Source organism: Cyprinus carpio, chromosome A18, assembly GCF_018340385.1.
Source record: "Cyprinus carpio isolate SPL01 chromosome A18, ASM1834038v1, whole genome shotgun sequence".
NCBI lineage: Eukaryota > Metazoa > Chordata > Actinopteri > Cypriniformes > Cyprinidae > Cyprinus > Cyprinus carpio.
In genome coordinates, this window is record NC_056589.1 from 21,105,162 (window position 1) to 21,130,092 (window position 24,931).

Below are 24,931 nucleotides of genomic sequence, written 5' to 3' on the forward strand. Positions count from 1 at the left end.
TGAGCCTTTTTGTACGCATATTATTGTACATTAATTAGGTAAGTGTACTTTGTAATTAGTTGGTCACCTAACATGCATGCATCACCTAAAAAAAAATACCCACAAAAACAAAACAATGTAACTGTCTTGAGAGTGAAGGAGAACATTTGCTTGGCCATATAAACTAAAGTCACCAGTTCCAACTGGCATATAAATGTGGTTTGAGTCTGCAGTCTCCGTTCAGTCGACCCGCTGTGACATTTGCAGATGAGATGGAGAGACGGTGAAAATACTGATTGAGGATGAAGCGTCTTTTATCCACTCGTAACCACCGGCCACAACAAAGACACTGCGAATCAAGTTCAATCTCTTTCATTTCCTCTTCCACAGGAAATTGCCTCAGAGGAAGCTGGTAGCTCACTGCTCACCACAGTAACGTTATCTCTCTTCTAGCTCTCTTTTATTAAAGAAACGGCAGCATTTTGTGCACTGACAAGCATGCACCAAAACCCATAAACAATATGCATCTGTCCTCAAAGGTGGTCAAAAAGCAGTTTTCACAATTGCTCTCAATTTATTTTGCTTACAATGATGTTTAAATAAATAATGCCAACATTTAGGTTCATATTTTATGACAATTATTGCTCTAATCTCACTACCTTTTTCTTGCTTTCTATCTTTAACATGTTTCTAAATCCTGGCTCTGAAGGATTAACTGTACAAAGGCCTTTATATCTTACAAAAATGATTGGTGCTGTTTGTTATTATCTCCCCCTCGTCACCATCAAGCTGGAAAATGAAGCACCATTTATGGAAATCTTGAAATCTGAATTGTTTTGCTCTAGATTCATTTCTCCTAGAAGGTGAGATGAGCTTATCAACTTCAGTCACGGCTTGGACGTGTCGACATTTCTTAATGGGACAGCTGTCCCCTCAAAAGCTAATATGAGGGATTGCCTACCCTGTGAGAAAGTGGCCCTTCAACGTCATTCGTCACAGTATATAATCCCAGCTCTGATACTGCCGGGGGAGGAGTGTCAGATACTGTGGCACATGCAAAGAGCTCCCAGTGATATCTGAAGGGGCCGCTTAAGGGGATATCGTCTGAGACAATAGTACCTTTGCCATATGAAATGCAGGGAAAGAAGTCATCTCAAGAGACAGCAACTATGTCCTCTGAACTACAAACTAACCCGAAGGGGCCCCAGACAGCCCCTAAATCACCAGTTGGGCTTCTTAGGAAGAGGGGTCAAGAAGCAATCCCTAAGATGCAACCTGCTATGATGATGTTCTCCAGCAAATACTGGGCTCGGCGAGGTCTATCTTTGGATTCAGCAATGTATGATCAACAACACCTTGCAGCCTCCATGGTGAGTATCTACTGAACTGTTTTGATGGCCCCTCTTTTGGGGGCCACATTACATATAGTCAAATTGTCATAATATTCGTTAAAATCTTTGGAATATATTAAATTACTGTAGTTCAGATTTTTTTTTTTTTTGAGCCAGATAGTTGCATAAGCCATTGATTTACACTGGGAAACTTAATTAATGGCCATAGGTGATGCAGATGCAAATCTAATGAAATGTTTTATTACAAAATTAACTAGTTTACTGACTGAAAGCCAGGGCAGCTGGAACTGGGCACAGTGATGTAATAAAAATACAGAAGTCAGTCAAAGGCAGTTAAGGTCAAAGTGTAAATTCTACTTTTGAAGTTGTAAACGGCCACACTTATGTGCTTAACGTTTGAAATTACTTTTTAAAAGAAATAAGCTTTTATCCTAATCCATTTCTGCATCCAAAGAGCTTTACATTCACTAAGCAACACCTTCGCACAGCTCCGCAGGACATCCTTTAATCGGATAGATGAAAGACCTGATAAAGAAGAACCAAAATCCACCCATGACCTTGGGAAATTAGCAGTGATTTTCTCTCTGAAGAATGAAGTAGGCTGTCTGGTGAAAGCGCTGAGGCTCTTTCAGGTTAGTGAACACATCATCTTTTGTTGAGGTAGATTAATAGTACACTTTAATAAATATATCTAATGCATAATAATTTTAATAGACTTTTGATTGAAACCAAAGTGACATCCTGCCATTGTATGTTTAAAGGAGAAGCATGTGAATTTGTCCCACATTGAGTCTCGGAGATCCAAGAGAGTCACCAATGAGGTGGAGATTTATGCAGAGTGCAACTGCACAAAGAAAGAGTTCAGTGAGTTGGTGCAGCACCTGAAAGACCACGTCAACATTGTCTCATATAACACACCTCAACATGTGTGGTCTGCTGACACCGGTAAGCCTGAACTCAGTGAGCAGAATAGCCACTGTGATTATGTTCTGGCTTCGTGACAATGTTACTGATTCACCTGACTATTTATTCCAGACTGTTTGGACTGTGTGTGTGTTTTGGGTGGCTTGCCAGATGGGGAAGGAATACCGTGGTTTCCCCAAAAGATCTCAGAGCTGGACCAATGCTCTCATAGAGTGCTAATGTATGGCTCAGAACTGGATGCTGACCATCCAGTAAGTAAATCTGTTTAGTAAATATATCAATACATTTGAATTGATACCTTATTGTAAAGTGATTCTTTGTTCTTTGTTGCAGGGCTTTAAAGACAAAGTGTATCGGGAGAGAAGGAAGTACTTTGTGGAAGTTGCGATGAACTACAAATTGTTAGTATGGATTATAATATAGTTTATATTCTTGTGTAGTTGATTTGCTGTGTTAGTATGGATTATAATATAGTTTATATTCTTGTGTAGTTGATTTGATTTGTGGTTTTTTTAGTTCTGTTGTTGTTTTGTTGTTTTGTAATATTGTATTTAAACTTAAATGACAGAAATTGAGTTGTCTTCCATTTTTTACATAATATGAATCAAAATTACCTTTTTTTTTTTTTTTTTTTTTTTTTTTTATCTTTTCAGTGGGCAGCCCATCCCACAGATCAAGTACACACCAGAGGAAGTGAAGACCTGGGGAGTAATTTTCAGAGAACTTACAAAACTCTATCCAACTCACGCCTGCCGCGAGTACTTAAAAAACCTCCCTCTTCTTGCAAAGCATTGTGGATACAGGGAGGACAACATCCCACAGCTGGAAGATGTGTCTCGATTCTTACGTGGTAAAAAATGTGACACATCAAGTTACATCCATGCAACTACTTTCTACTTGCATTATTAATTGCATGCATTCAATTAAAAAGTCTACACTGTTTAATCTGGAGATTTTGATTGTGAACCTTGCAGAGAGGTCGGGTTTTACCGTACGACCTGTGGCTGGATATCTGTCACCACGCGACTTTCTGGCCGGTTTGGCTTATCGAGTGTTTAATTGCACTCAGTATATTCGTCACAGCACTGATCCACTCTACACACCAGAACCGTGAGTATAACCCCCCACCAATACATTTTTGCTAGAAAATGTCATTTTTCTATATCACCTCTAACCTGTAAACTGTTTTCCTGTCCTCAGGGACACCTGCCATGAACTGCTGGGTCACGTGCCACTCCTGGCCGATCCCAAGTTTGCTCAGTTTTCTCAAGAGATTGGCCTTGCATCTCTAGGTGCTTCAGATGAGGATGTGCAAAAGCTGGCAACAGTAAGTGTGACAGCAGCTTATTGAATTCTTAAATGTCATCTCGAACTGGCCAGGCTCCTAACATGACACTGAAATAAAAAGGTCACAGAAGTTTTTCATGGCATGAAGTTTGATCTGTGGTGTTGAGTCACATGCATTTGCATTGAAATCAGATCACCGGCTCTGTATGGGAGACGGCAGTGAGACAATCAGATCTGGGTATAAGGTTTTTGGTGGTTTCAAATTGAAGTTCCTTATGAGATATAACCACTCATATTGAAACTTTCAATATGAGTGGCTATATCTCATAAGGAACTTCTTGTAGGTAATCTTGCATCTAAACCTTTGCAAAAAATATGCAACATGTTTATTATGCAATGAACTGCTGTGCTTTTTTTCTTCTAGTGCTATTTTTTCACAATTGAATTTGGACTGTGCAAACAAGACGGTCAGTTGAGAGCCTATGGAGCAGGTCTACTGTCTTCTATTGGAGAGTTGAGAGTATGAAGTCCTTTGTTAACCATATTTAAGCACCTCAAGCATTAAGATTTTATAGTTTGTAAGTGAATGAATAATCTTCATTGATTATGCAGCATGCGCTATCTGACAAAGCAACAGTGAAGATGTTTGATCCCAAAACCACATGCTACCAGGAGTGCCTCATTACAACATTTCAAGATGTTTATTTTGTCTCAGAGAGTTTCGAAGAGGCAAAAGAGAAAATGAGGTAAATATATCCAGTTAAATGTTAAAATGTATAATAATCCACAACTCTGTGAAAGATACACATTTGGACTTAATAATGTCAATTAATGTTGTTCCTTCTAAACAGGGAATTTGCTAAAACAATAAAGAGGCCCTTTTCTGTCTACTACAACCCGTACACCCAGAGCATCGATTTATTGAAGGACACCAGGAGCATTGAGAACGTGGTTCAAGATCTACGCAGCGACCTAACCACTGTCTGCGATGCCCTGGGAAAAATGAACACGTACCTCGGTATCTAGCTAATCAGATTCATCAGTGCTTTACTGTAGACTAAAACTGCAGCTGTTTTACATTATTAAATTCAAATTCCATTATCTGGGTTAAACGTCTATTAGTCTTGCCTTTTTATGAGGATGTATGCCACGTAAATTAAGGTGTGAAATATTGAACCCGTAGTCATAAGGCATTCAAACCCAGTCATCATTTCAATGTATTAAGACACTAAATGAACAACAAAGGAAAAGAAAGGATTTAATATTTATTTAGTCTTTGCCTCTTCGTGCCGAATTTTCTGCTTAAAACAGAGTTACAAAATTTGTGTTTTATTTTGGCCTCATAGTAAGTGAAGGCAATTGGTATGTACACTTAATAATGATTAAAAAAAATGAATGAAAAAAAAATCACCTGTTAAGTGCTATACTGATTCAAGTGGCATTCTCTATTTGCAAAGAGTATGTATGTGGTTGCTTGCTTTACTTGTTGAAAAGCCATCATGTCAGTCAATAAAGCATTATATTTTAGCATTATATTTTGGTCTGCCGTGTGGAGCAATGACTTAAGGACACATTTCTTTCATGACTACATTTTATTTTACATTAAATGTATATATATAAACAAGTACATATTTAATACTGTGAACATATACACATTTAAATATAACAAGCACAATCAAATTAAAAAAGTTTAGATTTATTAAATATTATATAGATTTTTAGAAATCTATTATAATAGCTAGTATCAATATATATCACATTGACTACTAATAACCATCCAATTCACAGTGTATCTTGTCAATGGACTTCCTCATCATCGTCGTTGTCAAAGGCTTTCTCCTGTAGTGAGTCAGAGATGACATATAAGTTGTGTACTAAGCATTATTGTAATTATTGTATTGATTTATTAGAAACCTTTTTAAAACTAAAATCAACTGGTGCATAAACTCTCACCCAACCACCGTGCTGTTGAACCCAGGGAGCAAAATACTCCTGCAGGTACTGAGCTCCGTATCCCATGGCCCTGTTCATGGGGTGTAGGTCCAGGGTTTTGAGTCTGCTGGTGACCTCAAAGGCCAGGGCGATCTGCTCGCGTTTCCTTCTGCTCTGCAAATATTCTGGGACCACACTCGTGATGAAGGTTTTGGTCAGTTTTTTAAACAAGTCGTAAGAGAAAGTACGCTGCAGGTATCCTAAAAGCTCATGGTTGCTCTGAATCTGAGAAGGCAGAGGGGACATTTAAGAAAAGGAAAAGGTTTAAGGACGGCACACTGAACATCTTTTTTAATGGCTTTGATTCTGAATTTCTTTTTTTTTTTTTTTTTGAGAATTCTAATATTTTATAATTGATTTTCAAAATATTTGTTTAAGAGTTTTTAACTGAAGTCTTACATTAGATTTGTATCCATCAAGTTCCAGTTTCCAAATATCAAAATATATGAATTTAATCCAGTGGATTATCCAAAACTACCTACTAAACCAAAACTAAGCAGTAAATCAGACTACAGACTGTAAAGAGATGATGATGTTTACCCTTTCATTTAAGTTGTCCCCTGATTTCTTCAGTAAGTCAACAAGCTTGTCTATAACATCTTGGTCAACATCTTTAACACCTAGGCCAATAAAAAGGACAGAGCACAATCTGGATAATAGTGTTATACATTATATTTTGATGACTGATTGTGTATAACAGTACACTTTACCACCATCTGACTCTAGTCCTTCGTCAACAGTAAGTCTTTTGTCTACAGTCTGGGGTAGTTCTTCATCAAGAAGACCCTTGTCTACAATCTGGGTGAGTTTTTCAGCCACATCACCAAATTGCTCATCACCTGTTTTCAACAGACACAACATTAAAATGAGAATAAATGTTATAATCATCTCAGAAAGAGTCACAGATCTCAAATACAGTATCTCTCTGGTCTGACCTGATTGTGCCTCCAGACTGTACATACAGGCACTTTGCATCAATCTGGCACGAGGCTTCCTCCTCTTCTGGCAGTATGTTTCGAGAAGTCGATATTCATCACTACAAGTTATTAAAGGTGAAACATCTTCCATCATGTGCAACACCCACTGATTTCTGCTGATTAGATAAAGAAACAGGACATTTTACTTGTTATGCTACATGTCACATCCGTGGGGGAAGTTGTGGCCTAATGGTTAGAGAGTTTGACTCCTAACCCTAAGGTTGTGGGTTCGAGTCTTGGGCCGGCATTATTATGCTACATGTCACATCCGTGGGGGAAGTTGTGGCCTAATGGTCCCCCGGGAGCCGCAGCATAAATGGTTGCCCACTGCTCCGGGTGTGTGTTCACTTCTGTGTGTGTGCACTTTGGATGGGTTAAATGCAGAGCACGAATTCTGAGTATGGTCACCATACTTGGCTGTATGTCATGTCACTATCACTATCACTAAAAAACGTAATCAAATCAACACGAATAATGTGAACTTTCATATCTAAAAAGACTTTAACTGCACTGTTTCTGTTTGTAAACTGAAAAGAGTTATGAAGCTACAGTTCAGATTTTAATTTAAGACCTGTTCGCACGGGATTAGTATTATCTGGGGTCTTTGTGTGATTTTGAATAAGAGAAGCCTGTGATTTTACTCGAGTTTACCGAGTTATCTCCCGCATACCCGGATGTCAAGGCTTTACGAGTCCCGTTCTATGGTCCGGTAAAATGGATTTTAAAAAATAAACTAATATAGTTTCGTGTCCTGTGTCATTTAAATTTCACCAGGTTAAAATAATATTTCAAACTTTATGCTTGATTTATTTATAACACATTAACCTCGAAAACGTTTTAGCTTTCTCTTTGTGCAAGTTTATGGTGCATTATAGCGATATGACAACACCCAAAATACTATCAAAACACTCCAACGCAGCTCCATTTTTCGCAAAGATTGATAAAAAGGCGCAAACCTCGAAAAAATTATATACGACACAGCCAAATGCTGGCCAAATCCCGGAGATGCCGATTCGGACGGGACTAACGTTATATTACAACAGGACCTCGGTGTTCGGCGAAATAAGGTAAGTTAGGGAATTTTTACTTTACAAATTACAGACATGGCCGGTTCGCACAGGATTAAGATCACAGACAAACTCTGTAAATTATTACAAATGACCGAGGTCACCAGGTGCGAATAGGGTTTTACACGACGCCACTGATCATGTTTCTCTGACCGCAAATTTCAAAGGAAAGCGCACATTTCATTGTTGTATTCTTTAATCGGACCACACAAAATCTGTTGAATACATGTAAAAGCAATGCGGTCTCCTATTATCTAAACAGAAAAAATACAATAAAAACTTACAGGGAAAGCCGGTAAAGTTCTCCTGAGAGTTGGAGAGGTAACGTTACTGTACATACAACGCACGTACGTCAGTATAATTGCGACGTATTACGTGCACGGAAGTTTTGTACGTACAGCTGTGACTGCTGCTGCTGCTGCTTTCGTTTTCTTTTCGAGTCATCAATCACATTGTTTTTGGTTTCTGTCACTGATCTATATAATGTTCTCTATTATAAATCAGTGATCCCTGTTCATTTATCAGTGATCACATCATGCACAGCTTTCAGTTGTGTTTTAAAAATATTTTATTCGTTTTTTTCACCTTTGACATGTCTTATAATATTCTTATATGTCTTCTTACACTTTTCCACTTCTTCATTATAGTCTTAATCAGTCTTACCTCCGCTTGTGGTTTTAACACCTTCTCTTCACCCCCCGAAGTAATTCATAAAATTACTTTTCACATCTTTTTCTCATTTCATCCTGATCTACATTATTAACAAAAGGAAGTCAAGTACATTTGTCTACTCTACATCAACGTCATTTTATGTATTTCATTACCTTCTAATCACATAGCATTCAAATACCTTTATATTCAAGCATATGCATTATCTTAAAAGCAAGCAGTTGAAGGCAACACATTACAAGTAACATGAGTTTACCTCAAGTAACCTGTAAAGTGATGCATTACTTTGAAATTTAGAATGAAATATGAGTTATTTTTCTCTCCCCTGTCCCTGTGTTGAGAGAAATTGGGAGTGAGGTGCACTGGGAGGCATTTCCTTCAGCCTGAGGCTTATTAATTATTATTAAGGGCCAAAAAAATATTTTTTATTATTATTAGAAAACAAATAAGCAAGTTCAGCCCAGGTGGCAAAAAGTAACATAATACATTACTTTCAATACAAAGTAACTAAGTAATGCAATTAGTTACTTATTTATGAAATTATGCAATATTGTAATACTTTCCCCAACAATGAAAGCAAGAAAATAATATTTCTTTAAAAAAGGTAAATATCAATATCAATCAAAATATTATAAATCATCTTCAATGTACTAATCCAGGGGTAGGCAAGTTCGGTCCTGGAGAGCCGCAGTTCTGCAGAGTTCAGCTCTAACCCTGAAAAAAAAACCTCACTTGCCTGTAGCCTTAGTAATCCTGAAGACATTGATGAGCTTGTTCAGGTGTGTTTGATTAGGGTTGAAGCTAAACTCTGCAGGACTGTGGCTCTCTAGGACCGAACCTACCTACCCCTGTACTAATCTAACAGAAGTCTTCTTAATGTACATTTTACTTTGTATACTTTAGCTCTTGAGTCATTGTTTGTTTGTTTTCAGCATTCTTTTTCCAGCAGGCTATTTGTTTTGCGCGGGACACAGGCCCGATACAGGTCCTAAGACTGGGAAAGGTATTCATCAGATTCAGGATTAAACAGCTTGTGTGACTAATTTCTTCATCCCCATTCTTAAGTGTGAACACGTAAGGAGCGATAGCCAGTAGAGGTCTATAGATTAAGATGAAGGGATTAGAATCAGCAAGGCGTTCTTTAGTGCTGTGTTTTTTACGATGACCCACCTCTTCCACCAGTTTGCCCTTCACCCAGACCTTTTTTGCAGAGTACATGCACAATGCCTGTTAGACATGCGAGCATTATCAGTAAGAAAACATCAAGGGTGATTGACAAGTACATAGCTATTTTAGGAAGCCTTTGTTTGCAGGTAATCACTGCAACGCCTAAAGTGACAATCCAGATTAGAGCCAAGCAGACAACAAGATACTCCCATTTATTCCCTAGTTTCATGTAGCAGACTGCATGTGCTGCGGCCAGGTAGCGCTCCACCATATGCGCTCCACACACATACTGTTCAAGAGAAGAGGACAACCGATCAGGTTGAGGATGGAAAGGGCCTCTGAAACTGCCAGGAGCTGTCCAGCGCGTTCACTCACAGAAAAGTACATATTAAGAGGAAGACTGATACAGATGATGACATTCAGCAAGTTTAGACTGAGCCCCAAAACTTCAGAGGGTGATAGAGCTTTCTCGCCCCTCACTAGCAGCCATAGCAGAGCCACAAAAGTTAAAACTTCTAGTGGTAAGCGAACGTAGTTGTAACCTTTATCATTGCACTTATCCACAATGGTGAGAAACAACTGATTAAAATCGCTTGCATCGCTTGTATAGCTGCTGGTATTGTAGATTTTGTGTGTATAGGTTACATTTGATGTCCTGTTTGCCATGTTGACTGAGCACTGTAAACAATAAAAAACATTGCTTGTAGTACAAAAACATGGAAAATATAGCAAAATGCATTTAAACTCTACACAAAATAGGTAGATACTTATGCATGCATTTAGAAACTAAAAACGTTTTTTTTTCTTCCTATTTTAACATATTATGCAATTTATACCTGTAAGAGCAAAGCTGAATTTTTAGCAGTCATTATTCCAGTCTTAAATGTCACATGATCCTTCAGAAATCATTAACATGCTATTTTGGTGCCCCAAAAAAACATTTTTTATAATTATTGATTTGAAATCATTTGCTGCTTAATTATTTTGTAGAATCAATTTCAGGATTATTTGATAAATAGAGAGATCAAAAGAACATTTGTTTGAATATTTATTTGAAATCTAAATCTTTTGTAACATTATAAATGTCTGTACTTTTAATTACTTTAGATTTATTTAATGCATCCTTGCTGAATAATTATATATACTGTATATATATATATATATATATATATATATATATATATATATACACACACTGAAGTATATTTACAATCTACTGACTCTAAATTTTTAATTTATATAGTGTATATAGACACACACAAATAATAAATATATTTTAAATGTATAAACAATTAAAAAACATCTAAAGTATGAGGTGAATAAAATAAGCAAATAAGGTGTGCAGGTGTTACTGAAAATGTTGAGACATAAAAACTGACCTTTTCTTGCTATAAGATCAATTTTATCGTTCACTGTCCTTCATCTCTCTTTTTGACAGATCTTAAATATATCAGTCCTTGTTCTGTTGTGTTCATGTAAATTAAGTAAAATTATTTGAATTTCTGTGTTGGTTCAAAAATGAGAGAGATTTTATTTTTTTTTTTTTTTTACCACATTTGTTCTGGTTTCAAAAAACCCATGTACCAAATTTTACTCAAATCAGCAAGGGCATCCAGACTCATTTAAGAGCACAAGAAAAATAGATTGAGACAATTTATTACAAATGAATCAGTGCATTAAAGTGCAAATTTTACAGTTAGGTTACAAATGGCTCATTCTAACCAAGAGTATATATATATATATATATATATATATATATATATATATATATATATATATATATATATATATATATATGTACAGTATATATATATATATATATATATATATATATATATATATATATATATATATATATATATATATATATATATATAGTACAGTATAATTATATATTATATATATATATTTTTTTTTTTTTTTTGTATATATATCGCTGTTTTACAACACATTATGAATATAATATAATGAAAATGAGTGAAAGTTGACCACCTCAAAGACAATTTCTAAATTGTGCAAAACAAAAGGATTTTGGTCTATTGTTCAATTTTATATTCTTGCATATTCTATTTACAGTTTGGTTAAATTAGGTACCTTTAGGTGCTATCAAAAATCTGACAAAAATAACCAGGTCCACCTCAAAATGGAATATATTTACAATATAGCAAATATTAAAAGACATCATCAACATTAAAAATATCAAAGCGCTTCTGGCCACCACAGCTGTGCAATGTTGTCTGTGCTGTCTTGGCCACATTCAGTGCTGCTGAAGAGAAAAATGACTACTGGTTGCATCTATGTTGCGACTAGTCTATGGGTGGGTTACAGAATTGGTGTGTGGGGTCTTGTTTTTGGGAGGTGTAGAAATCTGTATGTAAACTGGGGAGGTAGAAGAGGTGGAGGGATTTTGCTCAGTTTGAACCCTTTGGAAAACAAGGGCTGGGTAGGTTTGGCTGTTGGCATGGTATGAAGGGTATGTTCTATGGAGGTTTCTCAGCAGACTCTCCTGACTCCTATGTGGAAAGGAGAAGAGACTTCATTAATATATATATATGTATATATGTATATATATATAAAAGAGAATTTATTTATATAAAAAAAGAAGAAGAAAAAAACACCTTGCTATGTGCACTGTTAGACTAACTGGGTTTTGTCATAGCACTTGTATATTGTTGCTCTCTCATTGGTCTGATTGCTACGACTTTGTAAGTCACTTTGGATAAAAACGTCTGCTAAATGACTAAATGTAAATGTAAACGTTCTGTGATGCACAAAATCACAGAAACTGAATCACATCTTACAGTATATGTCTTATGGCTTTAAACATCCTCCCACATATTACATAATATTCAAAAATGCAGTGTGGTTGTAGCGAGTGGGCTCAAGATGTGGGTTTTACATGTAAGGGGCGTATTGTGCCACAAATATAGGCAGAAGAGAGGCTATTACTGTTGCATTCAATTTTAATATATTTTAAAATGTAATTTATTCCTGTGATGGCAGAGCATAATTTTCAGCAGTCATTACACTAGTCTTTAATGTCACATGATCCTTCATAAATCAGTCTAATATTGCTGATTTGCTGCTCAATAAACATTTCTTTCATTTTTTTTTTTTTTTAAATGTTTTACAATGATTTTCCTTACCTCTCATATCCTCTATTCTCATAGGCTCTGGTGACCTCTGAATAAACAGGACTACCAGGGGGCAGAGGCCGGTCAACACGCTGGGACAGGCTGAAAAGTTTAGGTGGAGGGAATGCTTCCCAGTCTATATGCTCTCGCTCCAACCAGGACGGGCTTCTCCGAGACCCAGAGCTCCGTGTTTCTCTTCTCCTGAAGGTGAAGACAGTACCAACACATTTAGTATAATGATTTTTAAAGATTTATAGTGCATGTTGTCTCTAAAAAATTGTTTTCAACTTTAAATTGAATCATTAGAACACAGTGTATCTGTTAAAGCCTATGAATCAATCGAGGAAATTTAAAACTCATGAACTGCTAGGTGTTTGGACAATTTTGTAAACTTAATCCATGATTTAAAATGTATGAATTTAATTGCATTTGATTAAAAATATCAAACAAGTAGAATCTGCAAAAAAAATAAAAATAAAAATAAAATAAATGGTAGACCTTTTCTTACTTTTTTACATTTTTTTTATTTAATTTAATAATAATTTGACGTCAGTTGCACTAATATTTGACAATCAGAATATGTCCAAAAATCTTGTCTTAATATTGTACAATATATCAAACTATTATTATTATTATTATTATTTTTGGTAACTTTATTTACAATATAAAATGAAAATTTTTAAGGTGTTTATCTTTATTTAAAATAAATCCCTTGGTTTAATAACTTGATTTATTACAATTACATTTATACATTCATCTTTATATAGCTATGGGGCCACTATATATTTTTTAAAGTTTATTTTGTTGAAAGACACAACACTATTCATTATTTTGATAAATTTTAATTTCAAAATATGTAATCTTTAAGGTTATTGTAAGTATTAAAATGACTAACCTGCTTCTACCCATCCGACGCTTTTCCTTCTTTTTCCTCATGCACTCTTGACAACAGCAGATGAGGAAGCACACAGTCATGACAAAAATGACCACCCCGCTCACAACAGACACCAGTAAAGCAATGTGAAGTCCCTGGTCATTTGACCGAGGGATACCTAAAAAGAATAGTGTTTATTTTACCAGATATGATGGCCAGTTATATCACAACTGAAAAAATAATCCCTGTAAATATTCTTAAGGTATTTTATACCAAAACATACACTTACAGATTTTAACATTATACATTCATTTACATTTAATGGAAATGAACAAAGTCGGCTGTGAAACAATAATCAGGGTAATTAGGATGATTTCTTGGACTACAAGACAACATGGCTGCCCTACTCTCACAGACTGGCAGGTAGCTGCTCCATCGAGGGACCCCTGCATGTAGGATACATGTGATTTTCTCATGGCCAACCAGCTGGTAGCCCTCCTTACACCAGAACACAAGCATGGAGCCCACAGATACCCCCGTGCCATGCTCCACATAGTATGATCCCCGTCGTGGGGGAAGCACAGAAATACACGCAAGTCCTGGAGGAACACATGGACAGACAGAAGTGTAGATAGATACAATCAGGCTTTCAATATTTTATGTTGTGTTAAACTGTGATTAAATAGTAAATTGTCTCATGATACATGGCTGAATTTATTCAGTCATTCTGTAAAAGCTTTCAAATCCAATAAATGCATCATCATGAAACCCTCTGAGGATTGACTGCCACTGTATCATTCCCAACTTTTTTTTGCATAATTTATAGAATTTTTACTGCCACACACATCTTGCTGTCATCACTGCAGATATCTGTCCTTTGTAGTGAGACATCTCACGCATCTATGTATCCAGTGGTGAACCACAGTGAATTTTCATTAATGTGTACATGTCTTCTATTTGCATAATACTCTGAGAGTATATTTTTCTTTGTATCAGTGCCAGCATATCAGTGACTGTCTTCCCTATCCAGCTTCTTGACCATAGTCTTGCTCAAATCCCCCCCCAGTTCCTTCCTGCTTTTGGAATAGCAACTGATTAAATAAAGAATTTGTGTGATTGGTTATTTGTATTTTTTTATTTATTTATTTTTAAATCAATCATTTATTTTTTTATCTATCTATCTATCTACCTATCCATCCATCCATCCATCCATCCATCCATCCATCCATCCATCCATCCATCCATCCATCCATCCATCCATCCATCCATCCATCCATCCATCCATCCATCCATCCATCCATCCATCCATCCATCCATCCATCCATTCGTCCTCTTGAGTGTTTTCAATTGTTCGCACCTGTGTTGTTGCTGCTGGTTGGATTTGTAGAGTCATTCTGATGTTTTGGAGTGCTTGGTTGGGCTTCAGTACTTACATCAGAGGTGGTCATGAGCAGAATGGAACTCACTGAGGCTGCTGAGTGTTGAGAAACCATGCTTTTTTATTTCATTTTCATACATATAAATATTCTATATATAAAGTATATCAAGATTTACATAAAGATATATTTTCCCTGATATTTATTTCCTGAAGGTTAGTTTCCAAAGATTAAAAACTTGATGTTTTCATCAGCACCTCACATCTCACCTGTGTCATTGTTGCTGATTAAATCTGTAGGTTCAGTCGGATGTTCTGCACTGATTGGTTGCTCATCAGTCGTTGAATCAAAGGTTGGTATGAGCAGATTGGGGCTCAATGAGTCTGCATGCATGAATATGAGTAAATCACATAATCAGTACATTCAAAACAAGTTATTGTAGCACCACATAAATTGTATTGAAGTGAAATATTATATTTGTCTCAATGTAATAGTCTATCTATCTATCTGTCTATCTATCTATCTATCTATCTATCTGTCTGTCTGTCTGTCTGTCTGTCTGTCTGTCATCAGTTGTTCTCACCTGTGTTGTTGCTGGGTGGATCTGTAGATTCAGTCAGATGCTCTGGATTGATTGGTTGCTCGTCAGTGGTTGGATCAGAGGCGATCATGAGCAGTCTGGGGTTCACTGAGGCTCCGTGAGTGTGGGGAAACCACACCGTCAGTCCACACACAACCCACATCAAGGACCACGCGGATGTCATGATCAAAGGCCCCCAGGGGCCGCAAGATAAGGATCAAAACAGCAGATATGTCCTGAGCTGATCACAGTACTCTGCGTAGCAAGTTAAACATCGCTGATTATAATCCATTCATAGTGCCACATGAAGGAATCTCAGAAATAGCTCCTTTTCCTAGAAGTGTCATTGAATATCCAAGCTCATCCAAGCTTAGTGCATCCAGGCTTATGCCCATAGCTTCTAAAAATGCCAGATTCTTCTCTGTTTCTCCTGTTGTATTAAGTGTAGGTTTCCCTGTGTATGTACACAGCATCTGCTCTGCCTGTCTGCTCACTGCTGCTGTTATCCTACAGCATAAAGTGAGGCAGTCAAGGCTCTTACATAACATGAAGTGCACGTGTGGATGTAATTTTGTGCACTCTTAATCTCATCTCTCCAGTAACTCGTCCACACTCTCTCTTTCCCTCTCGGGACAGTCAAGGGTGAATCAGGGCATGTGGCTCTGTGCATGTGAGCCTCTGTCCCATATCTGCAGAGAGTGAAAACAGAGCCACAATTTGCAGGCACACTGCATATTATATAGTTATATAGTCAAATCAACATGTTGACTTATAATGTGTCACGATTTCTTGTGCACCCCAAAACATAATAAACGTGTGTGTGTATAAACTGAGTGTGTTGCAGCAAATGGTGTTTAAAGATGGCACGTGGACCCAACACCAGTACAGTTGAATGAATTCTATTCACTTGGAAGAGCACAGTGGGTTTCAATCTCAGTGCAGAGAGCCTGCTAGACTGCGTGGGAAGTGTAAGAAGGATGCTATTGGGAGGTTTCCTCACTGGATAGCACTGAAACCTTGGTAACAGTGTCAAGATACAGTATATATCAGTATTTACTCTTAAAGTCGATGCATTCAGTGCTGGTGCTTCCTCTTTTGTTTTGTTTGCCCATTTATGGTCTTTCTTCCTGTAGAATGCCTTATGAATGTTTGATAAACCACAGAGCAGTCACAGGATGGATCTGTTCCCAGAGACACAATAAAATAACAACAGCTTTTTTCAGCTGCATTCAGTGAGTTTACATTTTACATTTTTTGAGAATTGGAACATTGATTTGTTGATGCAGTATGCTGTGTTACTCACATGTCCTTATGGCACACTAGTCAATCAATGACTGGCCGTGGATGTCAAATAATTACTAAGGATCTTCTGTAGTAATCCTCTTAAGCTTTATGATGCTTCCATGCATCAAAATGTTTGGTGAAAAAAAGATTCATTTCTTGTAAAGATGCTCTGGACCTAAAATATTATTTTAATATAGGCTACACCTGCTCTATGTGGTTTTTTGTTTTAAATTTTTTATCATAAAGCAGTCCCTTAGGTCAGTCATCGGAACAGACTTGAACAGAAAGCATTTATTTATGAATATTAGCAGGGCAGAGTAATAATTGTGATTACTACTTTATGGCATTGTAGTATTTGTGATTACTAATTTTTTCTATTTGTATTTCACTCTCTGTAGCTATACAGTGCTGTATACGGAGATGGACTATAAAATATTAAATGTGCTTGGACTGTGCTAACTTCAGAACTGTTCAAATGTTTTTTTGGGACCTGGTGTGGATCAAACCAATGATTAATGTTTTCTTGGTATCTCTGTTCATGTTTTTTTTTTTTTTTTTTAAGTCCTGCTCATTGTCATAAACAAAAGGCATCTTTTCATATCCGAGTAAAGGCTGTGCTTGCTTAAAATTATGTGTAAAGATGTAATTCATAAAGGCCAGACTAAATTAAGCCTACTCTAACCCACCTCAGACCTTATATCAAAAGCATACCGTTGTATCCATGTAAATGCATTTATGTCAGCTCTGAGCAGCATCAAACAGCCCGCATGAAAACATCTAGGTATGCCAGAAATGCTTCTGTGAAATCTTTGTGGTGTAAATTTGGTAATAGACATATGGTCAGAAATATGGCGAATGGGCATAAGCAGTCACATGATGGAAATAGATGAATATGTATTTTAGACAAAGATTATTTACTATATATAAATACTTTTACATTTTTTAAACAGTAGTATATGTCGTAGGCCTATTGAACAGCTTGACAGTTTAAATGGTAGAAAAACGCACATTATGTATTTTTCTAATATTTATTATCAATATTAGTAGATTTAAAATGTAGAAAAAAATCGGATGATATTAGTGTTTTTGCTTGTGTCGCATTTAGCCACGGACAAAAGACTTCATTTCCCAGCAACCCGTGGGAATGGAGGAAATGCATTTCAACTTTCACTTTAGCTTTAGCCTCACTCGCCCATCACTAACATACAGCCTCAACAGTTTGGAATCATTGTTCTGAATGCGACGATCAGTTTATAGAGTTCAAAGAGCAAACAACAGACATTTTGGGTGTCATTGGATCGTAAGTTTTGCGTTGTGGGTTTTAAATTGCAGACAAAAAGCGTATTTTCTTATTTTTGCCATACATGCGTTTAAATTTTTTCCTAAAATTCTATTCTAGTGCAGTCCAGGACGCTTGTGTACATGGCCAGTGAATCCTGGTTAGACTCTTCCCTGCGCCGTTCATCTAAACTTGGGCAGGAGGTGTTGGAAAAAGCAAAGAGACGGTCTGTTAGCTGCTCAAGTACAAGACCAAGATCATCACCCGTGTTCGACCACAATGAAATAAACTCAGAGGTGTGTAGACTCAATTGGTGTTGCTTTGATCACCAAAAATGATGTCCATGACACTAATGCTTTTGATATTTCTTCCCCCGTGTTACAGAGTGAAATTTTCCATTCAGACTTGGACCATGCTTTTTCAAAAATAGTGGAGTACATGTCAGAAACTACCAGACAATGCAAGGTGAAATGCTTTATTCATTTACTTCAACCTTTTTGAGATTTGAATTAGAAAAAACAGCCTGTACCTCTTTAACAGAAGTTTTATGAGACTATGCACCTGGCTCAGCCCAGTGAGCGAGAACACATCTGTCGCTACCATTCCCAGCAGATGTTGAGGACCACAGACCAGAAACAGAATGCTAGTGCAGCCATCAAACGAGACATTGTAAGTACTGAACTTGACAAAAATATGCCATACTTTTTTTTTTTGCCATTGTAGGGATTTTCACACTTGAAATAAATAGTTAACCCTGTGTCATTCTAAACCCTAGTTAGATGGAATCATGGGTTATCTTGCTTCATGTATCACACAATAATACACGTTTTACTCATAATTAATCTGGGGTTAACAATTAATCCTGGGTATTCTTATGCTGACATTTCACACTGTACAATCCTAAATCTGGTGTTAATGTTCTTATTTGCATATTTAAAGAGTCCGTTTCATTGATTGGACGAATGCAGCATGCAACTTGTTTACATAAAGCCCTACATAGTTGCAATCAAGTTTTTCAGTGACTGTCCAAAGCACGTGAATATGAGGCAGCCGATCGGGTGTCTGTTGCTAATCATCTAGTTGTAACATTCTAACCCTGCATCGCTTCACACAGGACATGCTTGTCCATGTATGGTTAATGGTGCATCAGTGCTCTGGGGAAGGGTTTCATAAACCGGGTAAAAAGGGTTTTTTAACCTAACCCTGCTTCTACATTAGAAGTGTGAAATGTTCCTTTACCCAGTTTTAAAAGCTGATGATAACCTGGGGTGAAAAGTCTTATTGTGTATGAACTAAACGTAAAAGCATAGTAAAAAAAAAAAAAGTTGGTTTTGAGGAGATAGGAACCGTATTTAACCAGGCCATAGTTACTACGTTTATTCTGCAGATCAACTCTATTAGTTTATCTACATATTTGTTTGAAGGGTTCAACCAATCCAGAGGATTTCCGTATTGAAGTGTCTCCAGGCACGTATTCCATCACAGCGGCAATGCAGGACACAAAGCCACAGACGAAAACTGTCCGCATCAATGCAGAAGAAAGCATGAGCCTTACATTCAAACTCTGAACTTTACCTGTATATTATATGTGTGAAATTCAGTGCCTTAATTGAGGACTTGCACAATTGTAAATGCACTGACTTTGATTTTTTTGAGTATTCATAAGTGTTATTGTTCAATACTCAGGAATATTTATACTTTTTTTTTTTTTATAGTAATCATGAATTTATATTGAGCCATAGAAGCCATAATGAGATTCTACCGCATTACATTTTGCTTTGTTTATTCTTCAAAGTTTTAATAAATTTTGCATGATTTTACATAATAGTCTTTTGTATTTAATTAGTACACTAACCATAGGATGTTTGATTTACAAACAAATATCATCTCTGGGGGGGAAAAAAATAGGCGATACTATCAGTTTAGATGGCCTTGTGCTGATCCAAATATTTCCCTCATATTAACTCCTCGTTCTCGTTTTGGTGAATCAGGAACCATCTTAAATAAAGAGCTGTGATTGGTCATCACAGTGTTATCTGTAGAGCTCCCAGAATTCCCAGTGTCTCTAGGCCAAGAATGGCTGACATTTGGAGACCTGACTGCTCTTCCTGAAATACCAAGAACACTCAGTGAGTCAGTACAAATTAAATTTTTTTTTTTTGTAAGACAAAGAATGTCTTTTTTTTGGCACTTGAATTTAGGCCAAATAATTCTAAATTATGTTTAGTTCGCCTGCACATTTTTGTACCATGTGCAGTACACTACTGTTCAAAAGTTTGTGGTCAGTATGATTATGATCAGATGATAATGATTTTTAAATCATTATTTAAAAATACTGTTATATTTAAAAAAAAATAGTTCTGATTTGGTGTTCAAAAATTTCTTATCAATGTTGAAAACCGCTGACTTGCTTAATATTTTGATACTTATTTCAGGACTATGAACAGCATGTATTTGAAATAGGAATCTTTTCCAACATTATGTCTTTAATGTAACTTTTAATCAATTTAATGCATCCTTTCCGAATAAAAATATTAATTACTTTCAACAAACAAAAACATGCTGACCCCAAACATTTTATATATAGTCAAAAAAAAAGTGTGTCAGTGTTTTTATTGTATTGTATTTGTCCATTCTGACAGCTATATTGTAAATATTTTGTCATTACCTGGTTTCTTGTGCTGTGGTTCTGCAGAACCCCTTTTCCAGTATCTCCAGTCCGGTTTGGTCTCAGGTTGAGTGTATGGCTTTCTCAGACAGGAAATGTCTGTGTTTATCGATCGGCTCACCAGTTCTGACTTTGAAGGCCTGTGTTTTTCAGCTGCAGTATCCTCCTCATTCTCATCTGAGTCAGAGGTTGATGATGAGGAACATGAAGGCACTTGTGTCTGTTGAGAGCTCTGTAGTTTTTTCAGTTGGAGATCTAATTTCCTTTTCAGCTCATCTCTCCTTTGGTTATTCAGTATTGGAGATGACATGAACATTGGCCAGCATCTCTTGACTGGACAGTGGCATGGTGGGATGGAGGACAGACTGTGGTGGTTGCACTGGTGACATGGCAATTCAAAACAATTCATGGTGCCGCAGTGGGAAACCCTGGAGCAACATGGCCAAGATGAATAATGCTGGTGGTCTTTGATAATTTGCTCATAATGAGAGGCTGGAATCCATACTGCGAGCTGTCTGGGAACATGAATTGTCATCCCATTCCAGAAGAGAACCTGGAGTCCCAAAAGACCTTCATCACCTTTAATAAGATAACAGATCTGAGCCAATTCCCCCAGGTTTATTCAGTTACACATATCACTCGTATGATGCTCAAAAAATATCGGTTCAAAATTTGTATATACATCTTACTTTTAAGTGGATCTCTTAGCTCCATACCGGAAATGACTCTTCCAGGCCCATATCGTCTCATGTCAGGCTCCCATGGTGCCAGAACAGTGTCTCCTGGTACAATACTGTGTCTATGTGCACTGGCTAGACTAACCATATCAGGCTGGAAAATTGGCTGAACTGTATTTAATGTATCCATAAATGTATTTCTTTTAGATCCAAACTTATCAAACTCCACCGCATAAAGATTCCCTCTGCCCTAGAGACAGACAAGAAATGTTTAAAATGTTTGATAAATAGTGATCTGGATTTGAACTAAAAAAGAAAAAAAAAGTGCTGACTATATTTAAAGATACACTTTCTAAAAACTGGGGTCAGTATTTTTTTATTTTATTTATTTATTTATTTATTTTTGTGAAAGAAATTAATTATTTAGGAAGGATGTATTAAAGTTAAGACATTTTTAATGCTACAAAAGTTTTTATATCAAGTTAATGCTGTTATTGTGACCTTGCCATTTATTAAAGAAAAAAATCCACAAAAATAAGTGTTTTCAACATTAATAATAAATGTTTCTTGAATCTCAAATCAGCATTTTAGAATGATTTCTGTAGGATAATTTGAAACTGAAGACTGGGGTAATAGCTGCTAAAAATTCAGCTTTGCCACCACATAATAAATTACATATTAAATTAGAAAACAGTTATTTTAAATGAAATTTCACAGCATTACTGTTTTACATTAAAATTACTATTATTTTTAATAAAATAAATGCAGCCTTGGTGAACATAAAAAAGAAGCTTTTTATAGAAACAAACAAACAGACCACCCTATTGACCAGGAGTGTTCATGATGATGTTTTTTATATTTACGGTACCTGATGTATGATTGTCCCCAGGTAGTAAAACCCATCTATCTCTCTTCTGTCTAACACACGACAGCCAGGAAAAAGCTCAGCACCTCGCATTACCCTTGCAGATACACATGATACTGTACTAAAAGGATTCATAGGGGAACACCTGCAAAGACATATATCCACAATGTAATTATTTCTTGCCCTTTGTCTTACTTTCTCTCTTTCCAATTAGAAATTAAATTAAAAAACATACCAGCATGGTAAGGAACAGACACAGCTTGTGCAGTTGTAGAATGGGACATGATTGAAGTTCACTGAATGGCATGGGTCCTCAGAGTATGATGGCTTTTGAATCAAGTCATCCGTTGAATGCAACAAACTAAGCTGTTTCATTTTAAAACATTAAATGGAGATCAAAGGATAAACAGTATAAGTGGTGGACATCATACAAACATTCAACATCTTACCTGGTCCACGTTGCCAGATGAGTTGAGCGTCATGACGTAACAGCTTCCTCTAGTGGTGGTGGTGATGCACTGCAAGAAGTCTGAAACGTCAGTGTTCATTGGAGTCTTGTCAGGTATGTAAAATGTATTCACTGGGCGCATCACCAGGGTTGATAGTGAAGCTAGACATTGTGGTGGGTTGTCTGGGAGACCGCTGGTCACCAAATGGACAGACTGACAGACAGGGTCAGAGAAAGCTAAGACCAGTGCTGAGTGGAGGTCTCTGCCAGGACTTGTCTGTAATGTGTGGATCCAGCTCAATGCTTCATAGACTACATCAGGGGTGCAGGGCATCATGTGAGAAGACCATGGTGTTGACTAGTAAAATATAAGTCAAGTCAAGTCAACTTTATTTGGATGGTTGGACAACACTGGCCTTTTACAGGCCCAACTAGGGTATTCCTATTGAATTTGATATAAATTTTTAATTTAATGAACTCAACAAATTAAGATAAAAATATATATATATATATATAAACCAAACATGCAGAATCATCAATATTGGAGACAATAATACTGCAAGAACAAATACAATAGACTTTTATGTACATAAAGTGATTCATTGCAAATTTACCTTGTATGAAAAGCTGATAATGTTGAAGAGCGAGTCTCTGAGTGAAGCTTTAGTAATCAAGGTTTGAATGATAAGATTCTTCACTGATCCCAAAAAGCCATTCATTCCCACAGAGGAGTCCAAAGCGAAGGTGACATTTCTGCCTTTACCCATGAACAAGGGAAGGACACTCTGGCTGTGAGATACCTGAGGACTTGATGACATTATCAAGTCTGACAGAATAATCTGCAACACATTAGATTTGCTCAGTTGTAGTTGAATTAAAGACCGATCTGACTATCTTCTGGTAACACAAGATTGTTAATCTTTTCAGATAGAAAGCAAATGTAAGAATGAAAATACAAATAAAAACAAAAAGTATTCATACCGTTCTTGATTCTTAAGACACTTTAAAACTGTAGCAATTTTTGTATGGTCTCTAGTAGTGATCCACTGAACAATGATTGCTGTCTCTACTGTGTACTGAGGTTGCCATAGTGAGCCACTGTCCATCTAGTCCTAACAGAGAGCATCTGATGTGCACTTGGGAGCAGGTTTTAAAGGGATAGTGCACACAAAAATGAAAATCTGTCATAATGTACTCACCCTCAAGTTATTCCGAACCTGTATGAATTTATTTCTTCTGCTGAACACAAAATAAGATATTTTGAAGAATAAGGGTAATGAACCTCTTTACAGGCACTAATTTTATTAAGGCTCTTGAAATTTATTTATAATTCAGCATTCTGACAGTAGGATTATTTTGGGTTCTAGAAGCTGCAGCAATAGTAAAAGGAAGGGATGAAACTTTTAGAAATGTGGTTTGACAAGAGATGCCATTGAATGTCATCCTGCACCAGAAAGGGACACCTGAACTGATTTTAGAATCTGAGTGCAATGACGTCCATCCCGTGACAGACTCTCAGTCCTAAAATAGATTCATACACTGTCATCTCCTCTTCCACGGAAACAGAAATGTGAAGACGACACTGAGGTGAGAAAAGCTGATACAAATACATGATGTTTTGGAAAAAGGACCCAACTTTAAAGAATATTGCAAATGCAGAAAAGCACAAGAAAACTCAAATAATCATTCCTTCATTTGCAAGTATCCTGCGAAAATGGACTTGACACTCATTGCAATGGAATGCACACTTATTCAAAGACTTTTGTAGTCTTTAGGCTCTTACGTCTTCGGATTATTTGTGCCAAGGGATACATGCTGTCACTGCCCAACAGCCCTCTTTTGTTTGAAATTTTCTATTAGAAATTGTCTTATCGAGCAACTTTAAAATGTTAACTGTATTTCCCAATGTTATTCAAGGAGCTCATTTGCTCACTTTATTGTGAAAAATTACATTTAACATTTAAAAATGTAACTATTAAAATATTTTAATAGTTTTATATTTTTTTATCTTTAGAATTAATTCTATTTTTTATATTCCACACCACATTTTCAAACATTATTGTGATTTTTGCATAAATATCACATATTAAAACGACATCAAAATAAGCATGGTATAATAATTTATATTCTTCTGGTATAAAATCTTTATAATTTCAAACAGAGTACTCCATATTCTCCAAGTCTATTCCAAAAGTAAAGGCAAAGCCTGTCTTCTGCACTGCATTGCCCATGCATCCTCACTCCAGCCATGACATAATACAATTCAAAATGGCTACGAAGCCTTCTGTGACACATTGTAAAAATGTGCTGTTATAAAAACAATAAAACCACT

At 36.4% G+C, this 24,931-nt stretch overlaps 5 protein-coding genes and 1 long non-coding RNA gene across 13 annotated transcripts; 3 read left to right on the forward strand and 3 right to left on the reverse strand.

The window, feature by feature from the left end:
• Positions 1-6: 6 nt before the first annotated feature.
• On the forward strand, positions 7-5,064 carry LOC109110720 (tryptophan 5-hydroxylase 2-like). The gene is made up of 11 exons (XM_042775366.1): positions 7-1,349; positions 1,820-1,963; positions 2,093-2,276; positions 2,367-2,506; positions 2,589-2,656; positions 2,909-3,105; positions 3,230-3,365; positions 3,456-3,582; positions 3,967-4,062; positions 4,155-4,288; positions 4,394-5,064. Exons 1-11 carry the CDS (start codon positions 1,113-1,115, stop codon positions 4,566-4,568), a joined length of 1,638 nt encoding a protein of 545 aa, XP_042631300.1. The 5' UTR covers positions 7-1,112; the 3' UTR covers positions 4,569-5,064.
• A 55-nt stretch (positions 5,065-5,119) lies between these two features.
• LOC109110020 (apoptosis facilitator Bcl-2-like protein 14) lies at positions 5,120-7,991 on the reverse strand. 3 transcript variants are annotated; one of them, XM_042775370.1, is made up of 6 exons: positions 7,863-7,991; positions 6,470-6,627; positions 6,248-6,373; positions 6,075-6,154; positions 5,496-5,759; positions 5,120-5,381 (listed from the first exon to the last, which is right to left on the reverse strand). In XM_042775370.1, exons 2-6 carry the CDS (start codon positions 6,603-6,605, stop codon positions 5,340-5,342), a joined length of 648 nt encoding a protein of 215 aa, XP_042631304.1. In that variant the 5' UTR covers positions 6,606-6,627; positions 7,863-7,991; the 3' UTR covers positions 5,120-5,339. The 3 variants fall into 3 exon arrangements, with proteins under 3 accessions (XP_042631304.1, XP_018978606.1, XP_018978607.1); XM_019123061.2 differs by having other exon boundaries at positions 6,245-6,373; XM_019123062.2 differs by having other exon boundaries at positions 6,245-6,373; positions 6,470-6,624; positions 7,863-7,967.
• LOC122148597 lies at positions 7,457-13,630 on the forward strand. Its single transcript, XR_006162489.1, has 3 exons — positions 7,457-7,578; positions 12,585-12,755; positions 13,501-13,630. It is a non-coding gene; the product is annotated as an uncharacterized LOC122148597 (long non-coding RNA).
• LOC109110019 lies at positions 11,354-15,843 on the reverse strand. 3 transcript variants are annotated; one of them, XM_042775368.1, is made up of 7 exons: positions 15,382-15,843; positions 15,068-15,181; positions 14,780-14,893; positions 13,830-14,021; positions 13,444-13,600; positions 12,561-12,749; positions 11,354-11,927 (listed from the first exon to the last, which is right to left on the reverse strand). In XM_042775368.1, exons 1-7 carry the CDS (start codon positions 15,560-15,562, stop codon positions 11,726-11,728), a joined length of 1,149 nt encoding a protein of 382 aa, XP_042631302.1. In that variant the 5' UTR covers positions 15,563-15,843; the 3' UTR covers positions 11,354-11,725. The 3 variants fall into 3 exon arrangements, with proteins under 3 accessions (XP_042631302.1, XP_042631301.1, XP_042631303.1); XM_042775367.1 differs by having other exon boundaries at positions 14,780-14,896; XM_042775369.1 differs by lacking the exon at positions 14,780-14,893.
• A 1,950-nt stretch (positions 15,844-17,793) lies between these two features.
• Positions 17,794-19,657, forward strand: LOC109110506 (A-kinase-interacting protein 1-like). 2 transcript variants are annotated; one of them, XM_042775375.1, is made up of 5 exons: positions 17,794-17,962; positions 18,067-18,237; positions 18,326-18,406; positions 18,482-18,610; positions 19,366-19,657. In XM_042775375.1, the coding sequence occupies exons 1-5, from the start codon at positions 17,900-17,902 to the stop codon at positions 19,507-19,509; spliced, it is 588 nt and encodes a 195-aa protein (XP_042631309.1). In that variant the 5' UTR covers positions 17,794-17,899; the 3' UTR covers positions 19,510-19,657. The 2 variants fall into 2 exon arrangements, with proteins under 2 accessions (XP_042631309.1, XP_042631310.1); XM_042775376.1 differs by having other exon boundaries at positions 17,802-17,962; positions 18,062-18,237.
• A 159-nt stretch (positions 19,658-19,816) lies between these two features.
• On the reverse strand, positions 19,817-24,577 carry LOC109049708 (uncharacterized protein C11orf16 homolog). Of its 3 annotated transcripts, XM_042775373.1 has the most exons (8): positions 23,581-24,574; positions 23,214-23,438; positions 22,601-22,957; positions 22,387-22,517; positions 22,155-22,296; positions 21,299-21,536; positions 20,610-21,188; positions 19,817-20,049 (listed from the first exon to the last, which is right to left on the reverse strand). In XM_042775373.1, exons 2-8 carry the CDS (start codon positions 23,415-23,417, stop codon positions 19,859-19,861), a joined length of 1,842 nt encoding a protein of 613 aa, XP_042631307.1. In that variant the 5' UTR covers positions 23,418-23,438; positions 23,581-24,574; the 3' UTR covers positions 19,817-19,858. The 3 variants fall into 3 exon arrangements, with proteins under 3 accessions (XP_042631307.1, XP_042631308.1, XP_042631306.1); XM_042775374.1 differs by having other exon boundaries at positions 21,326-21,536; positions 23,214-24,577; XM_042775372.1 differs by having other exon boundaries at positions 23,214-24,574.
• Positions 24,578-24,931: the final 354 nt, after the last annotated feature.

Excerpts from the sequence above, each read along its gene's own strand:
- LOC109110720 (XM_042775366.1), top strand. The coding sequence starts at position 1,113 with ATGCAGGGAAAGAAGTCATCTCAAGAGACAGCAACTATGTCCTCTGAA. Across the intron at positions 2,277-2,366 it reads TGTGTGGTCTGCTGACACCG|ACTGTTTGGACTGTGTGTGT; the intron begins GTAAGCCTGAAC and ends TATTTATTCCAG. Across the intron at positions 4,063-4,154 it reads CTTCTATTGGAGAGTTGAGA|CATGCGCTATCTGACAAAGC; the intron begins GTATGAAGTCCT and ends TTGATTATGCAG.
- LOC109110020 (XM_019123061.2), bottom strand. The coding sequence starts at position 6,605 with ATGATGGAAGATGTTTCACCTTTAATAACTTGTAGTGATGAATATCGA. Across the intron at positions 6,155-6,244 it reads AGGACTAGAGTCAGATGGTG|GTGTTAAAGATGTTGACCAA; the intron begins GTAAAGTGTACT and ends TTATTGGCCTAG. Across the intron at positions 5,760-6,074 it reads GGGACAACTTAAATGAAAGG|ATTCAGAGCAACCATGAGCT; the intron begins GTAAACATCATC and ends CTGCCTTCTCAG.
- LOC109110019 (XM_042775367.1), bottom strand. The coding sequence starts at position 15,562 with ATGACATCCGCGTGGTCCTTGATGTGGGTTGTGTGTGGACTGACGGTG. Across the intron at positions 14,022-14,779 it reads AACCAGCAGCAACAACACAG|GACTTGCGTGTATTTCTGTG; the intron begins GTGCGAACAATT and ends GTGTTCCTCCAG. Across the intron at positions 12,750-13,443 it reads CGTCGGATGGGTAGAAGCAG|GAGAAGAGAAACACGGAGCT; the intron begins GTTAGTCATTTT and ends CTTCACCTTCAG.
- LOC109049708 (XM_042775373.1), bottom strand. The coding sequence starts at position 23,417 with ATGTCATCAAGTCCTCAGGTATCTCACAGCCAGAGTGTCCTTCCCTTG. Across the intron at positions 22,518-22,600 it reads CATCTGGCAACGTGGACCAG|CTTAGTTTGTTGCATTCAAC; the intron begins GTAAGATGTTGA and ends AAAATGAAACAG. Across the intron at positions 22,297-22,386 it reads GTCTGTTCCTTACCATGCTG|GTGTTCCCCTATGAATCCTT; the intron begins GTATGTTTTTTA and ends ATGTCTTTGCAG.
- LOC109110506 (XM_042775375.1), top strand. The coding sequence starts at position 17,900 with ATGCGACGATCAGTTTATAGAGTTCAAAGAGCAAACAACAGACATTTT. Across the intron at positions 18,238-18,325 it reads ACAATGAAATAAACTCAGAG|AGTGAAATTTTCCATTCAGA; the intron begins GTGTGTAGACTC and ends CCCGTGTTACAG. Across the intron at positions 18,407-18,481 it reads AAACTACCAGACAATGCAAG|AAGTTTTATGAGACTATGCA; the intron begins GTGAAATGCTTT and ends CCTCTTTAACAG.